General features: G+C 44.6%; 1 protein-coding gene and 1 pseudogene across 3 annotated transcripts in view; both read right to left on the bottom strand.

Moving 5' to 3' along the window:
- Positions 1 to 7,432, bottom strand: part of Rngtt (RNA guanylyltransferase and 5'-phosphatase) — a 205,511-nt gene extending 198,079 nt beyond the window's left edge. For 2 of the 3 annotated variants that reach the window (XM_055599433.1, XM_055599434.1), the window contains exons 1-2: positions 7,247 to 7,432; positions 830 to 939 (exon numbers count right to left, since the gene is read on the bottom strand). In XM_055599433.1, coding sequence (XP_055455408.1) covers positions 830 to 939; positions 7,247 to 7,310 — 174 coding nt within the window. In that variant the 5' untranslated portion in view covers positions 7,311 to 7,432. The remainder of the gene's footprint in view (positions 1 to 829; positions 940 to 7,246) is intronic. The other variant, XM_055599435.1, reaches the window with a different exon arrangement.
- Positions 7,433 to 10,474: 3,042 nt separating this feature from the next.
- Positions 10,475 to 14,073, bottom strand: LOC129670667 (heterogeneous nuclear ribonucleoprotein A1-like 3; annotated as a pseudogene).
- Positions 14,074 to 18,112: the final 4,039 nt, after the last annotated feature.

The raw sequence follows: 18,112 nt of genomic DNA, 5'->3' as shown, positions 1-18,112 counted from the left end.
ATTGCCGGGATAGTGCAAACTGGTATAGTCACTAGAAATATCAGTGTGGCAATTCCACAGTGATCTGAGACTCACTCTACCTTAAGACCCACACTATTCTTGAGCAAATAACCAAAGAATTCTACATCCTATTACAGAGACACTTTACTCATCCATGTTCAATGCTGTTTGACTTATAATAGCCAGAAATTGGAAACAGACTAGACGACCACCAGTTGATGAATAAATAACGAAAATGTAGTACAACTACACAATGGAATATTATTCAGCTATTCAAAAAATTAAATTGGCAGGTAAATGGAGGGAGCTAGAATAATTCATTCTGAGTGGGGTAATCCAGAACCAAAAAGACAAATATTTGTATGTTACTCTCTTATATGTGGATATTAATTTTAAGCTTTCACTATGTGTGCTACAATCTGAAAAACCACAGAGGTAACTAGTAGGAGAGGAAAGGCTCTCCCAAGAAAGGGACAATGAAATACAGTGTTATGGAGAAATAAAAGAGGAACTAGATGAGGAGAATTAAATAGGGAGGAGGAAGAGAAAAGGAAAAAAGGACGGAACATGGGGAGGGGCAGCTAACACTAAAGGCCATTTCAAACTTCATAGAGAAACCTACAACTGTAGAAGCTTCCTAAAAATATGCACATAGAAAGGAACCTAGCAATGAAGAATCTTATCTCAAAAACACAAAGGTGAGCAAGCCCTGAGAGTGGCTTCTGGCCTCTGCACTCACATGCACACACATACCCTCACTTAGAGAAAGTCCTTGAAGAACAAAGCCAAGAGGCGAGAACTACATTAATAGCAAAGCTTTGCTTCTTACCTTCAGACTCTTTAGATAATTTGAGAGCATACTGGGATGAAACCGATTTTCTTCAGCAACTTGACTATCATATCTTGGCCCCAGCATCGTCTTCAGAGGTAAGAATCTTCCTAAGTATTAAGATGAATAATAATTTTCATTATTTTTTAAAGAACTAAACTCTGTAATTTGCCATTCCAAAGCTGCCTTCTTAAAATAACAGTTTATGTTGTTTCTTTTTTATTAAGGCATAGTCTCACATGTCCCAAACTGGCCTCAGATTCACTGTGTAGCTGAGAGTGACCTTAAACTTCTGATTCTCAGCTGGGCAGTGGTGGTGCATGGCCTTCCAGCACTCAGGAGGCAGACGCAGGTGGGTCTCCAAGTTCAAGGGCAGGTTGTATACAGAGCTAGTTCCAAGATGGCCAGGGCTATACACAGAAACCCTGTCTGAGGAACAAGAAAACAACTCTGAGATTGCCCCACCACTCCTCACTGTATGCAGTGCTGTATGGACCCAGGGCTTCCTGGTAAGCAATATTATACTAATGGAGCTACATCCACCCCCACCTTGTTAACAGCTTAAAAGAAAAAAAAATTATGAATGTAACTTCCTATAATGTACTTTCACTCTTTGAATCAGAGATTAATTACTTTGAATTAATTCTAGAATGTGATGACATAAACAAAGAAAAATTACCAATGAATGAAATGTCCATTTAAAAGAAATCTAAACTTGGGGCTAGAGAGATGGTTCAGCTGTTAAGAGCATTTATTGTTCTCGCTGGTTCAATTCCCAGCACCCATATGGTGGATACCCAGTTCCAGGGGATGCAATCCCTCCTCTGGCCTCCACAGATCCTGCACACGCATGGTGCACACACATACACTTAAATAAGGCATTTAAAGAATCTTTTATTTTTAGGAATCTAAACTTCAAAGCACTAATCATCTGTCCCTGTAAGCACTAACCCCAGTAAAACTCCAACTTGGTGAAGCTGGGTTTAGTAGCATCCTTACTTCTTGTCTGCTGCGCTGACCTGTCTGGGTGAGTAAACACGTGCTCACAGTTCCCCAGAAACAGTGTCTCACGGCACCTCAATTACAAGCATATGCCAACACACCCAGTTTGAATCAAGTCTCTAAATACATGGCTTTGCTATGTGGGGATTTCCTTTTTTGTTATTGTCTTACTTGTTTATCATTATTTGAAGCAGTCTACTCAACTTAGACTACACTTGCTAGGTAGTTGGGGATAACCTTAAACTCCTGATTCTCCTACCCCAATTTTCAGAATGCTGGAATATTAGGTATTCCCAAGAAAAACCTGGTTTTATGCAATATTAGGATCAAAAAAAGGATGTTATTGTATTAAAATGATATTAATCAAAATCACATGATAAACACTGTTTATTTGGTGCCTTTTTTTTTTTTTAGTTGGTTGGTTTGGTTTGGTATGGTTTGGTTCGGTTTGGTTTGGTTTTGGGTTTTTCAAGACAGGGTTTTTCTGTGTAGCCGTGGTTGTCCTGGACTCAATTTGTACACCAGGCTGGCCTCAAACTCAGAGATCTGCCTGCCTCCACCTCCCTGGGTGCTGGGATCACAGGTGTGTCGCTGCTGTGGTGCCTGGCCATTTGGTGCCTTTTTTTAAAAACAGTATAAGCTGAGGGAAATCACCTTAAATAAGCAATTTTTAAATACCTATTTTTCATGGCTTAGATTTTTACTTGACTTTTTAAGACAGAGTCTCACAATTTAGCCCAGACTACAACTACACAGATAATATGGCTTTAAACTAGCAATGATTCTCCTGCCTCAGTCACTGGGTTCTGAAACTGGCGCTGTAGACCAGACTGGCCTTAAACTCAGAGATGAGTACTCAGTGCTGGGATTACATTACTGTTAATGTGTAGGTCTTAAACCTCTGCAAGCTTCCAGTGTTGAAGGCTTATTGTGTAATGTGTTAAGTGTTCACACACAACCCCTGGGAGGCGACTAGATCATAAGGGCTCTGACTTGATGAATAGATTCATTCATCCATAGATTCTTAACACTAGCAGAAGCTGTCTATGTGGAGCAAGTCCCTAGGGAAGCATACCCTGAACGGCTATAACTTGATTTTGGACCTTTCCTCTTTACTTTCTGGTCACTAAGAGGATAGCCTCGTTCATGGATGTTCTGACTTACAAAAGCCCCCAAGGCCCAAAGGGACAAGGTCATGCAACCATAGGCTGAAACCTGTCAAATTATGATAAAAAAAAAAAAAAAAAAAAAAAACCCAGATTTTTTCCTCACCTGGCGTGATAGTGCAGGCCTGTGATACAGCACTGAGGACACAGAGGAAGGAGTACCACAAGCTTTGGGCCAAGTGTCTTGCCTACGTGTATTTATGTAGATCACATACTTGCCCAGTGCCTGAGGAGACCAGAAGACAACAGATCCCAGGGAACTAAGATTACAAACAATTTTGAGCTGCCATTTGGGTCCTATGAACTGAACCTGAGTTCTCTTTTAGAGCAACTAGAGCTATTTCTCCAGGACCCAAAGCTCAAAGATTCAATAAATCAAATAACAAATGCAATGGAAAACATCACAACAGACCAACTGGAAGAATATAAATGAATGAAGACAAAACTAAGGAATTAGTACATGCAGATAATAAAGAAGAAAATGAATGATTAAAACCACACCAACAAGATAAACAACAGAAGACACCAAACCTAGGAATCTGTGCTATCAAACAAGGAATTAAAGTGAAGACTAAAGGTACATGAAACATTCAGTACCGTCCTTGCAGATTATTTCCCAAAGCTAAGGAAAGAAATGACACTCAAACACAAGACACATTTAGAACCCTGAGCAGAAAATACAGGACCCAAACTCATTCTCCTTTACTGTGCTTCATTTTCAGTCCTCACAACTTTTTCCCACTCCCCCCTCCTTTTATATCTTGAACAAGCGCTCTACCACTGAGCCATATCTCCAGCCCACCAGGCATGGTGGTGCACACCTTTAATCCCAGCACTCAAGAGGCACAGGCAAGCATATCTCTGTGATTTCAAGGCCAGTCTGGTCTATATATCAAGTTTCACTCCATCCTGGGCTAAATATTGAATCCTAACTCCAAAAAAAGAAAATGGAATACAAATACTTATTTTTACTTGTAGAGAAAACTATAATGACTTCACTTAATCATAACTACACCTAATTCACACCTAATTTTGAGATCTCACATAGTCTAATTAGAATTCTCTCCCCAGTCCTTTAAATTCCTCTCCTTCCAAAGATGACTACATCCTGGGAGGTAGAAAAAGACACTTCTCAAAGATGTCAACAACTACCAGCACCTTAACATTTCAGCAGCATTTCATGCACCCAACAACCGCTGATGAATCTGATCAGAATGCATTATTACAAAAGAACATTATATAACAAACAAAGTGCTGGACACCAGGAACCCTAGAACTCGAGAGGTGAGAGGCAGGAGGATCACTCACAAGTTTGATGTTAGCCAGGCCTTCATGAAGAAGCCCAGTATTTTGTACAATATATGTCAGTAAGAGAAAAAAAATTCACAAATCATAGAAAAAGATTATTTTTATATTCATAAAAAAGGGAAAAATGCGGAAAGAAATCGGGAACATGAGCTAGGTACGTGGAGCATGTCTGAAATCGCAACCAGCAGGAGCCTGTAGCAGAAAGACACTGCGTCTGTGACCCGCCTGAGCTACATAGCAAGTCCCATGCCAGCTTGGGCTAAATAGGAAGAGCCTACTTCAAAAATTAATTTGTTAATTAATTAATGATAAAATGTTTAAAAAAATGTAACCTGACAAACTAAGTTCAATTCCTAGACCCACAACACAAAAGAAGAGAACCAACTTTCTGAAGTTGTACCACATACATGGCCACACACATGTACACACATATATACACACAATAAACAATGTAAAAAAATAATAAATAGATAAATAACTCTAGCACATAGAAGGCAGGTTCAAGAAGGCTACAGAATGTTAGGAAAAGGGGTTCCAGAGGGAATGAATGGGGGAAGAGGGGATAATGTAAAGGGGAAATATAGCCAAAATACATTATATACATGAATGAAATTGTCAAATAAACTGAAAAATATTTTTTTTAATGATGATTTGGGAGTGGAGAGATGGCTTTGCATGGAAAGGCACTTGTTGGGCAAGCCTAGAGAACTGAGTTCAATTCCTGGACCCCACAGATGGAAGAGAGAACTCCTCCACAAAGTTGTCCTGCGATCTCCATATGGAAACCTTGGCACACATCCCCCACACACATCATGCACACACATGATAATCAGTGTGTGACTGACTAATCAATTCTTAAAAAGAAGATTTGAAAATTGGTACAGCCTCAGTTCACAAATTCAAAGACAATCTAGACTACAACACCAGATCTTCGCACCAAAAAAAAGAAAAGAAAAGGCTTGGGCTGGGGAGATGGCTCAGTGGGTACGAATGCTTGCTGCACATGCATAAGTGGTTGTACCACACCTGTAACCATAATGCTGAGGGGAAAGTGAAAACAAAAGTACACTGACCATAGTTCAAGAACAGCCTATACAATATACACACAAAATGATGTTTGCACTTATTAGAGAATGCATGAGAATGACAGAGAGCAGATCTATACCTGTCTGGGGGAAAAAGATTCATGCAACATAATAGAATAAAAAGACTATTTTGTGGAAGTAATCATATTATTTTTCCCTATGTCTACATGTTAAAATAGTCTATAGGCAGCTTCACAGTGGGTTATATGAAGAAAAAAGTTCTACATTAAAGTTACGTAACCCAACAGCATGAGTTTTAAATGTACGTGGGTTTCATGTTTAAACTCACTTTTCTAAAGTGTGTGTATGCTTGTAATTGTAGGTGTATGCATCACATGTGTGCAGGTACCAGAAGAATCCAAAAGAGGGTATCAGATGTCCTGGGACTGGAGTTACAGGTGGCTCTCAGGTACTGGGTACTCAGAACTGAACTCACATGCTCTGGAACAGCAGCACTGAGACAACTCTCAAGATTCTAAAACTTGTGTGTAAAGCCAGTCATTTCCCTTGACCATGACTTGGTGTTAACATGGCCTGTGCTGGAGATGGGCTGTAGCACCAGAGCTCTTTGGTCCTTGTCAGCCTTAGAATGCCACCATACTCATTCACCTGTCACCGCACAATGGATGCTGGCTGGAACTTCCCACAATCAGTACAGGTGTTTGGCTATCTTTTCCACATAACATAAGCAACGTAACATACTAGAGAGTAAGAGTTGGGCACAGCAGAAAACTCTGAAGGTGGTAAAAATTCTGAGATGCCCTAAATTTAATTACAAATCCCAAATGGTGCCAGTAAAGATACCCAGTTATCACCACATCCTGACCCATTACAAAACTGTTGTCTTCACATAAACGCCATCTTAAAACTGCTTGCTTTGTGTTATCGAGCAGTTTTTTTAAAAGCACAGTTGTAGTTTAATATAAAAGATTTTAGCTCAACAGTTAGGAGAAAGAAAGTCACTCAGAAGAAAGACAAGCAGAAGGCAAGGGTGTGGGCTTCTCAGAAAGAGAGCCCCAAGTGTGGTCATCAGCTCAGTGGAGAGCCACAGCTCTTTGTATTTTGCCTGGAAGTCAAATAGCTAGAAAGGGAAAGGAAACGTTAAAGTCCAAGTTAGAACTTGGAAAAGGAAGCACAGCAGTGAAATAACTACCCGATGATTACTGTACAGCAGAGTAAATCCAGCGCAAACCGAACAGTTCGTGTATTCCTTCCTCAAATTTATCACAAAAATGCTTTTGGCTCCTCGGTCCAGCCGACAAAGTTCCAAATTGCTATCTATCCTTATTGCTGGTAACTGGAGTCTGGTCCTTGGAGGCTATCCTACGCAATGTCTCCACAAACTCGGAGAACTGTGTCTCAGTGATCTCATGTGTACTCCCCGGGATATGTGTGTGGTCCAAATTATCACTTTCAAGTCGCTGTCCCTCAGCCAAATAGTGGCATGGGCCTACAATCCCAGTTACTCTGTTACCTAGAGGAAGAAGCTCGCAAGTTCGGGGGTGAGGCTACTCTGCGTCAAACTCAGGATGGGAACATTGCACAAACGTCAGTTTAAGGGCAAACCCACAAATGCCCCGCTACCCAGCCTCACTTCTCCTTAAGCACCCCTCAATTTTAAGGCTCAAACTCTGCTCCGGTCCTCACATTCCGAGAGCAAGTCTCACCAAGACAGCGAGACCCAGCCTCAAAAGATACCACAGTACTTCACAAACTTTAAGCTCCGGAAGCCTCTCGTCCACCTCCGGGACTCCTCGGCTTGCGCGATCCCGGACCGGCCGCCGCCGAGCGCGCAGTTCCTCAGGCCCGGCCAGCTCGGTGGGATTCGAACCCGCCCGCAGCCCGCCCCCGGGTACCTGCCACCGGCTGGCCGCGCCGCGGACAGTTCAGCCAGCGCGGCGGGATCTTGTTGTAAGCCATGTCTGCACCGAACGCCGCCGCCTCGCCAACCGCTCGGTAGCCGGTGGACCCGGACCCCAACGCCAGCAGCTCCGCCGGGTCCTCAGCAGCGCGCCACTTTCATTCAGGTTCGACTCCGCGGCTCCCGGCGAGCCCACAATGCACCGCTACTTCCGCCCCAAAGAGCCCGCCCCCTTCCTTCCGAGGTCAGGGGAGGAAGCTCCGCCCAGGTGAGCGGGTGGAAGCCGCGGCCAACTAGGGGAGCGGTTCACCTGGCCCCGCCCCCGAGCCCCGCCCCCTTGTTGCTGAGCACCCGCCTCTGTCAGCCACGCCCAACGCCTGCTGTGCCTGCCTTTGTGCGCCCGCAAATAGCAGGCGTCTCTCCCCGTCTAAGCCTGAGAAACCACCGGAACGGAAGGATTCCAAGCTCCTTTCCACCTGTGGACTGACCTGCCACTTTCAAAAGGGTGTGTTTTACAAGCTCAAGTGCTTTCCCACTAATCCTAGCTGAAGTCTGCTGTCCCTGTCGGATCTGGGTTTGAACTGGCATTTGACAATCCTCCCTTACGTGGATCACAAGTCCTGAAAACCAGAACTAGGTTGCTAGAAATGAATTTCTTTTTCGGCGAGGGGTAGGAGACAAACTGCAAACGACTCATGAAAAATCAAAAATTAGTACCAGAAGCCTTAAGACTGTCATTTCTGGAGGAGGTAGTTTTGATTTTTTTTCCCCTTTCTTGTTTGTTGGTTTTTGGTCTTTTTGGTTTTCTCTCTCATAAGTATAATTAGGAATTTGGGGAAAATCTCTGTCTCAAAGGAATCACAAGTTATGTGTAATTGGCAGAAGTAAGAATTAACCAGTCGGCTACTACTAGGTCAGTGTAGACCAGCAAGCCTTGGGTTTCCCTTAAGATTTAAAACACCATTTGAAAAGGTGGAGCTATCAAGGCTTTGTTGTGGCTGTTAGGGTAAGCTGGTTCCACCTTCTGATAGCTTCGGTTGTCATCTTGACACACTGGGAGGAGGGAGCCCCTAGTGAGGATTGATTCGTCTGAGGCAGCGTCTGTTGGGCGTGTTCTTGATTGCTAAGTGATGGGGGAGGGCCAAGCCTACTGTGGACGATGCCATCCCTCAGCTGGTGGGTCAGTGGTTCTCAATCTTTCTAATGCTGAGACCCTTTAATACAATTCCTTGGTGTAGGATATTTGATCACATTGTAAACCCAGAGAGCAAACTGAAAAAAAAAAAAATTCTAATTGTGATATGGCTCAGGCTTTGATCCCAGAGCTTTCTGTTTATTGTAAACAAGCACCTGTGGTATAGTTCAGCCCTAGCACACACCTTTAATCTGAGATGTCTGTAAAGATGATTAAATAAAGTTAGCCTTGGGTCAAGACATAGAGCAAGAAACCAGCTGACAGGGACTAAACACAAAGGAGGGCTATTGAAGAGAAAGGTATTTAAGACTGTGGAGAAGGAGAAGGAGCTTTTTCCTTCTGGAACAAGAGTTGAGTAGGAAGGCTTCTTCCTTATGGGACGTCAGCTGAGTAGGAAAGTCAGTGCTTTCTCTGCCTTTCTGAGCTAGCAGGCTTTCACCGCGGCATCCAGCTCCTGAGTGTTTATTGGTAAAATCGAACAATTGGGATTTTGTCTATAAAAAACAATTCCTCGTGTTATGGTGACCGACAACCATAAGATTTTTTGTTGCCACTTCATAACTGTAATTTCGCTACTGTTATGAATCATAATGTAAATATGTTTGAAGATAGAGGTTTGCCAGGGCATTGCAATGGGCAGGTTGAGAACCAAAGGCCACTGGCTTCTCTGTATAGGAAAGCAAGCCGGGGATGTCAGCCAGCATTCCTCCAAAGGCCCTGCCTCAGTTCCTGCCTTCAGGTTCCAACTTGAGTTCCTGCTTTCATTTCCTTCCTTGATGGAACAGTAAGCCAAGTAAACCCTTTCCTCCCCAAGATGCTTTTAGCCAGTGTTTTATTTATATTTACAGCAACAACAAATATCAAACTAGAATATTCTTTCTCACACAAATAGAATCTAAATCCTACCTCTGGCCTTAGATGAAGGGAGACATGGCATTATAATCTGGTTCGAAATTTACAGAAGTAATTACTACTGCTAGATCAGTGTAGACCAGAAAGCCTTTAAAGTTAATCCAACTGAGTGTGTCAATCACCTGACCAAGAGTCACTACCCCACCCCCGATTTACCTAAAAACCTGCTGAGGAGATGGAAGGAATGCTTATCCTCTTAATGAGATAGTATACTTACCCCAAGTCCTTCCCCCAATGTAGTTACTTAAAGATTTTCACTATTTTTGTTCTGCTTTCAGCATTTTAACTAAAAAAGCGTAACTTCTCTTTCTGTATGCATTTTTTTCTAAATATTGATCCAAAGCCTGCACACACTTGCCCTGACCTTACGGACAATCCCATCCTATGTCTGACAGGCTCCTCAGAACTGCAACATTCCCCCCAATTCCAACATTTGCACTGAGCAGGAAAGGGAGGCCCTTGAGGCTCGGGAGGTAAACATAGGGTTATCAGAACACAGAAACTTGGAGGATTACTGGGGACCGCTACACAGCAGCATAGAAAGTAGTGAGCTACTACAACGACGTGGCACAAAAAGATTATAGAGTCGCCTGTGAGCTGCATACAAAGCTCCAGGGTTGTAGATTTTCTGAGTCAGCAGCCACGTGGCTAGGCTTTTCAGCCATGCAGCTGCTTTTGAGATAGCCCTGCTCCTTGCCACCCACACTCCTGTTAGGAACCCCAATAAAAACCTCACTGGTTCAATGAGTTGGAAACTGTTGTAGTCATTACTCTCTGTTGTGTGCTCCCTTTTGGGGGTGGGGGAGATAGATGTGTCTGTTGTGTCTCCCCAGCAAATGTCTGTCACATGACACCCCATGACCCGTGAAGCTCCTTGATGCTGCTGGCTTCCTTGCTCAACTTCTTGCTGTTCTCCATCCCCCTCTTCCCAGCACTACAGATTGCCTGCTTTGTTAGTTTCCACTGAAATGGTCCAGAAGCTCCCTTCAGTGTCTGTTTTTAAGTCCGTTCCTACATGTACTCAGCCCACCTTGTCCTTTTTATTCAGTTGAGGGCCCAGCCATGAGATGTCACTTTGGAAAGCCCCTCACAGTCCTGCCTGCAGGCCAGCCTAACCTATGCAATTCCTCCTTGAGGGGCCTGGGTCCAAGCTGACTGTCTCCCTGCACGTGCATTTGCATGTTTAAGCTTCCATCTGTGAAGTGTGTTTTCTCGGCTCCCACACCCTCCAAAATTGCTTCCATCAATACCAAATCCATGCCCACTATATCCACCACCGTCACCACCACGGCTGCCACCAAAGCCACCACAACCACTGAAGTTTCCTCCTCAGCCAAAATTGTCATTGCCACCAAAACCACTTCCACAACCACAACCAAAGTTTCCGGAGCCACTTCGACCTCGCTGGCTGGAGGAAGCATCTCTTGCTTTGACAGGGCTTTTCTGACTTCACAGTTGCGGCCATCCACCATACGGTATTTCTGAATAACAATCTTATCCACAGAGTCATGGTCATCAGAGGTGACAAAAGCCAAGCCCCTCTTTTTTCCACCGCCTTGGTCAGTCATGATTTCAACTACTTCAGTTTTCCCATACTGCTCAAAGTCATCTTGTAGCTGCTGCTCTTCACTGTCTTTTTAATACCTCCAACCAAGCTCTTACTCACGGTTAAGTGGGTCCCTGGTCTCTGAGAACCTTCTCTAGTGTTCCACAACTCTTCCATCTACCTTGTGTGGATGGAAGCGTAGCGGCATCTGCTTCCTCCACAGTGCTATATGTGACAAACCTAAAGCCTTGGATCTCTTGGTATTTGGGTCTCTCATTAACACATAGTCTGTGAGTGTCCCCCATTGCTCAAATAGCTCCTTAGGCAGTTGTCTCAAAGCTCAGCCCTCGGATGCAGAGCTTCAGCAGCCTGAGAGGCTGACTTAGACCTGACTGCAAGTCACTGAGAGCCTTCAGCGATGCTTAAAGTTTGTGTGCCATGGGGCTGGAGAGATGGCTCAGAGGTTAAGAGCCAAGGTCTTGCAAAGGTCCTGAGTTCAATTACCAGCAACCACATGGTGGCTCATAACCATCTATAGTAAGATCTGATGTGGTACCTTCTTCTGGCATACAGGCACACAAGCAGGCAGAATACTGTACAAATAATAAGTAAATAAATCTTTTAAAAAATCTGGCATTTGCATATCTATACTCAGACACCTTATATGGACATACTTAAATCATTTTATTTAAAAATGTTTTCTGGGTGTGAGGACTCACATGTGTTTGTTTGTTCTTTGTTTTTCAAGAGAGGGTTTCTCTGGATAGCCTTGACTGTCCTGGACTCAATTTGTAGACTAGGCTGCCCTCGAACTCCCAGGGATCTGCCTGCCTCTGCCTCCCTAAGTGCTGGTGTTATAGGTTCAACAATAACTACATACTGAGCACTCAGACACCAGACTCAAATTGATGGAAGTTTATTGAACCCTAAACAAAAACTGACTGATCAGGAACATAATATAGACTTGGGAGCCAGGCTGACATAGGTCTGCTCCTAAAAGGTTTTTTTTTTTTAATAATAATAGTAATAAACAAGTAACAAAACTGTAACAAGGCTTAGGAAACAAACCGCAACCAGGTAACAGCCAGGTAACAAAATTGCAACACGTCTCTAGGTGTAGGAAGCAACATAATATCATTTTGACTAGCTAGACAAAGTTTCTAACTGACCTTTAATTTGATTGGTTCTGCAGTTGGGGGACTTCATAGAGTGTCCAGGTAACAAAGTATACAAAGTTTGAGAAAGGAAACCATAGAGACATAATCTTTGGGAGACAGGGCCTGAAAACTTGAACTCTATTTCACCTTATGATTAAAATGGAGACGTGGAGGGGGAAAAAAATGGCTTCTGATATGCTGATATGTTAAAGGCGACAGCAGGTGTTAACAGAAGAGCCATACTTATGCCAAGAACTGAAGTAGGTTTCAATAGAGTTTAAGCAGGTTAAAAAGGTTACAACACTGGAATTACAGGTGTACACCATCAAGCCCAGCTAAGGATTCACATCTTTAATCCTAGAAGTTTTGGGAGCCCGAGACAGATCTCCTAAATTTGAGGACAGCCTGGTCTACATAAAGGGTTCCAGACTAGCCAGGACTGCATAGTGAGACTGTCTCCAAATAATTTGTTAAAACTTTTTATTGATTCTTTGTGAGTTTCACACCATGCAGCTCAGCCCCACCCATCTCCCTGTTCCCTCCTGTCTGCCCTCTGCCCTTGCATCCTACCCCAAAACAGAAAACACACAGACAAACAAAACCAAGCACGGAGAACATCTTCATGGAAGCTGAAGTGTGTCACAGTACACCCCTCTGTCCACACATCTTCACTTGCAAATGTTCATTGCAATGAATCCTTGGTCCGGTTCGAGGTCTCTGGCTTCTCTGACACCATCAAGATAAGTTCCTCACTGGACCGCCTCCTGGCTATCCTGTTGTTGCCCTGCAGTTTTAGGTGGGCAGGACCAAACCTTTCACAGGCCCCAACAGTTCAGATGATGTAGATTTTGGGGTGGGCCAGCTCAAAGCCCTGGACTTGGGCCTGGACTGCAGCTGAGCTGGACGCCGTGCAGGCTCTCCCTTACAGCACCCCAAGAGCAAGGCTCCAGCACTGCTGGCTAGGCCACCCAATGCCACCGTCAGCAGGAGGCAGGGTCAGCTTTCCTGTTCTCAAGTCATCGGGCTGGCTCAGCCACACCCACGCCTTCAGAGCCAGCTCCACTGTGCTGCCCAGTCAAGGCACAGGTCTCAGTCCCCCAAGTGTTGCAGCCAGCAGGGGCTGGAATTGCTCTCCTACTCTCACACCCTCGGGGATGGCTCACCCATGCCTTCTCCATTAGAGCCAGCTCCACTGTGCTGGCCAGGCAAGGCCCGTTCTTCAGAGTGCTACAGCCAGTGAGAGGCAGGGATTGCTCTCACACTCTCTTGTTCATAGGACCTTGCGGCCAGATCTCCCAAATACCACAGGTATCAAGGGGCTAGAGAGGAGAGCGCATCTCCCCCACACCTACTCCAACTCACAGCAGACCAGTGGCAGGGCCAACTCTCCAGCGCCCACTCCTATGAGGCCTGCTCACCTGATAATTACTTAGGGAATGGTCCCTTCAGACAACTCCTAGATCACATAAGAGATTTTGGGAGGCAGGAACTGATTTGCTAAATGGCCTTTTATTTAATAAATCAGTAAAGGCCCTTCTGCAAGACTGCTCTGGTCCAGTCCTCTGAGGCTGTCTCACCCTGCCGCTTGCTGATTACAGCCTCAAGTGGGGGACTCAGTTGTGGTGAGCAAGGCTCTGGCAGGCCTTGCCCTTCTCCCCCATGCCCTCTGCCTTACTAAAAACCGTTAGGTTACATTCCCAAAGCTAGCCATCAAGGTCCATGCCCTTATTTGGCCACTCCTTCCCCCTGAGGCTGACTACCAAGGTCCAGCTATCAAAATATGGAAGTCCAGCAACAGAAGCTGCCTTTGGCTGACCTAATTAACGTACCCAGTGAAGATTAAATGCCTCATCCTGGCACAGGGGTTCCCTTGCAGCTTTATAAACTGCCACTTTCCTGTGTGCCGTGTCTGTCTCCTCTCGACCCAAAGGCATTCCTTTGTCCTCCGGGACAAATACCCCTCCTCCCTCTCCCTTGTTCCCTTCCCCTTCTCCCTCGTCTCTACCTCCCATCCTTGTCTCTTAGTCCCTGCTCTTTGTCCCTCTGGGGCAAATGAATCTCCTTTGTGCTGACAACTCAGTCTTGGGATTCCTGCCCCAATATTTTTTCTAACAGAGTGTAACTCGGAGCACCAACAAACCCTTTCCTCCCAACTTGCTTTTTGGTCACAGTTTTTCACTGCAGTAATGGAAACTTTAAGACAGTGACCACGGCCCAGTTAGATAAATTTAGGTTGCCCCAAACTGCATATGGCTAAGAGTTTTTCAGTAACAGAACAGACAAGTCTTAAATCAACAGACTTTTCAAATACATTGGTAGGCACTTCAGCTGGCAGGTTATTCCTTTTCCAGTGGCTGTGATAAAATACCCTGACAAAGGCAAGTTAAGGGGCAGGGGGCTTGTTTTAGCTCACAGCTCAGAGTTAAGTCCACCACCACAGGAGGGAAGCCACAGTGTCCAGAGTTTGAAGCAGCTGAACACCCAGAGTCAAGAAGCAGAACACAATGCATGCTGGTGGCCACCTCACTTTCTCCTTTTTATGCAGTCTAAGATCCCATCTCAGGGAATGGTGCTTTTAATCCTAGCAGTGATGCCACGGAAGCAAAACCTCCCACACAGCACTGGGGCAGCAGTTGTCCTGACTCCATTGTCAGAGCCTCTGTCGTGTGAAGATCAAAATTCATTTGAAAAAAAACAATTCTAAGGTGAAGCAGTCCCCTGCTCAGGATATGATTCCCTAGAGTCAGCACACAATGAGTGGCCCGCGGGGACAGGACACAGCCCCAGGTGGCAGCACTGCCTGTGTTGGCACTCTTCTTGGAGGCATGAAAGATGCAAGATTGAAGAGACACGACCTGGACTAGAAGGTCATTCTTCAGTGACAGGGTACCAAGGGGGCAAGGACCAGAAGATGAGAAGATAAAGACAGGAAAGTTTGGGGTCAGCGGGTCTTAAACAAGCTGATGGTGCACAAAAGCAATTTATTAAGAAGTGAAGCTCCTTATTGGGAAACCCCACTCCCCAGTTCTCAAAATAAAGACTCAGGTTTTATTATTTAACAAATAAATGAATAGGCCATAAGCTTTAGCTCATTCCCTAACTAGCTCATAAATTACCTGTATGTATGTAAGAGGCTATCAGCGTCTTTATTTTGCTAGGTCCATGGAAAACAAGTTACATACTTCAGCACTCTTGTCTTCCAAAGAAACTAACAAAATTCCCCCTTAATCTATGCTTCTTTTCTACCCCAATGTTGGGAGTTGGTCTGGTGAGCTGAGTATTTAGATGCTGATTTCTGTGCCCCAAATCTGGTTGCAATCTGGATGTGGGCACTGCCACATTGATTGATCAATGTTGTGTAAACTTTGTTCCCCAATTAGCTCTGACTGGTTAAAAAAATATTTTTTTCCTAGCTGACTCAGGAAATAAAGGAGGTGGGAGTTCCCTCAGAGAAAGATGAACTCTGTGAGTTGAGAGGATTCACCCCAGGACCTATGTGACACACTTAGGATAGAATAAAGGGTAATTTATGAGCTAGTTAGGCAATGAGCTAAAGCTTATGGCTTTGGTATTTATTCATTAAATAATAAAGTCTCAGAGTCCTTATTCCAGAAACTGGAACGGGGGGAGGAAAACCCACAGTTACAAATGCTCCATTTCACCTCAAGGTACCAAACTCTTCTGTATTCTAGCCACAAAACAATCCCAGACGCCTAAGAACCATAGTAATGTTTATGACCCCAACAGCCCCATTTCTCAGCACTCCTTTTCTGTATTGGCTTACTCTCCCTGGTACTGTGACAAACTGCAGCTTCAAGGAAAGGGGCTTTATTTTGCTCTCAGCTCAGAATTACTGTCTGTCGTCACAGGGAAGTCAGAGCATGAAGAGCTTGAAGCAGCTGGACACATTACCTCCAGACTGAAGAAGCAGAACGCAGTGCATGCTGGTGCCAAGCTCACGTCTCCTCAGTCTAGTGAGGATAATCCTCACAGGCATTTCCCAAGGCCCTTCTTCAGGTAGCTCTATGTCTCAAGTAGACCTGAGGTCAACCATCACAGCAAAGTCGGAAAGCTTTACTACAGGGCTGCTCCTACCTCATCAGCTCCTAGACGATGGCATTTTTACCTCTTTGGTTAATGTAGGTAAGTATATCCCCCAAAGCTTCCTGTAGTAGTCAAACACAGAGGTTAGTAATGAATGGCTATCAAGGAATCTAAAGATAACTGGAGATAATCTGGTTCTAGTTCTGCAAAATTCCAACCACTCCACAGTTGACGTTCAGTCAGCCTTTGAAAATGTTCAATAGTTCAAGGATCCTCCCCCAGCATGGTAGTTTGCACTTGTGGAGACCAAATGTTATTCTAAGTATTATTTCATGTCCCTTCATTACTAGGAAAGCATAACCCTTGGATCCGATATAGATGAGACCAAGTCATAGGCAGGAAAATGGTCTTTGAGGAAGAAGAAAAGTTGGTAAAGCCATATGGAAGAAAGCTCTGGATCATGTCAAGTCTATAAGCAATCTTGATCCAGATCTGGTTTCGTGATGGAGGTCTGAATAAGCAAATAATGGAATACTATTCAGCTATTAAAAACAAGGACATCATGAAATTTTCAGGCAAATGGACAGAGCTAGAAAACATCATTTTGAGGTAACCCAGCCCCAGAAAGGCATGTACTCAGAAGTGGACAGTAGCCATAAAGTAGGACAACCAGGCTACAGTCCACAGACCCAAAGATGCCAAGAGACAAGGAGTGTCCAAGGAAGTTGCCTGAATCTCACACAGAAGGGAAAATGAAATAGACATCTGAAGTAGATGGAGGGAGGAAAGTGGGTGGAAGAGGGATGGGGAGGGGTATAGGAATGGTGATCAGGAGTAGGGAGGGGGAAGGTTGGAGAGGGAATTGAAAATAGTGAAGAGGCGTCTCTCTGGGATGAGGGAGGCTTTCAGGAATCTATGGGAGTGACCCTCACTGAGACTTTTTCCAGTGGGGGATACAGAGCCTAAAGAGGTCACCTCCTGTAGCCAAGCAGGATTCCCAGTGAAGAAAGGGGTACACCAACCCATCCACAAAAGCTTCTACCCAAAATTTGTCCTGCCTACAAGTAGTGCAGGGAGAAAGATGGAGCAGAAATGGAGGGAATGACCAGTACTTAATAGAAGATAATATCTTCCTCACTTGTGGTTCTTCTAAGCTCAAGATTAGTATTATTTTTATCACTTACTTCTATACCTGATGTGGGGTCCACTTTAACCCAAATAACTCAAACACCAGGTCAATGCAGATGATGAAAATTTATTGTAATGAAGCTGCTACTGATCGGTCAGGGCTGCAGAACAGTTGGGAGCTGAACTGAGCCCCTTAAGGGATGTTGTACAGCATATTTAAAGGATGAAACCATACAGCCAGGGACAGCGGGGGGGGGGGGGGGGGCTGTAGCATCGTCCAGTCATATTCTGACATAAAAGGTTGAGCAAGGGAGTTTCCATCAATCAGGATAGGAGTAGGTTCCTGGGCCTGGGAATAAGAACATGACCCTGCCGGCAAGATGGAGAAGTTGTCCTTGAAATGGACTCAGACAACTGTCTCCTTACAGTTGTCCCTGAGATGGCTGGAGTGAGACAACTGTTTTCCTCACAACAGAAGCTGTTCTGCTGTTGGGAAGTTCCCATCTCCTCTAGGTCCTGGGACTCTGAACTTAGTTTCTCCTTATGATTAAATGGAGCCTGAAAACGAAATACTAGTACTTAGAATAAGTTTATTTTATATCTGAGCACAGAGGTCTTCTATGAGACTGTTTATCCAACCAAGGACCATGCATGGATATAACCTACAACCCCTGCTCAGACATAGCCCGTGGTAGCTCAGTATCCAAGTGGGTTCCCTAGTAAGGGGGACAGGAATTGTTTCTGACGTGAACTCATGAGGTGGTGGAGGTGGAGGTGGAGGTGGTGGAGATGGAGGAGGTGGAGGAGGTGGAGGTGGTGGAGGTGGTGGTGGAAGTGGTAGAGGTGGTGGTGGAGGTGGAGGTGGTGGAAGTGGAGGTG

The sequence above is a fragment of the Psammomys obesus genome, unplaced genomic scaffold (assembly GCF_907164565.1).
Source record: "Psammomys obesus unplaced genomic scaffold, mPsaObe1.curated_primary_1811, whole genome shotgun sequence".
NCBI classification, from domain to species: Eukaryota; Metazoa; Chordata; class Mammalia; order Rodentia; family Muridae; genus Psammomys; species Psammomys obesus.
This window is presented reverse-complemented; position numbering and strand designations above follow the sequence as displayed.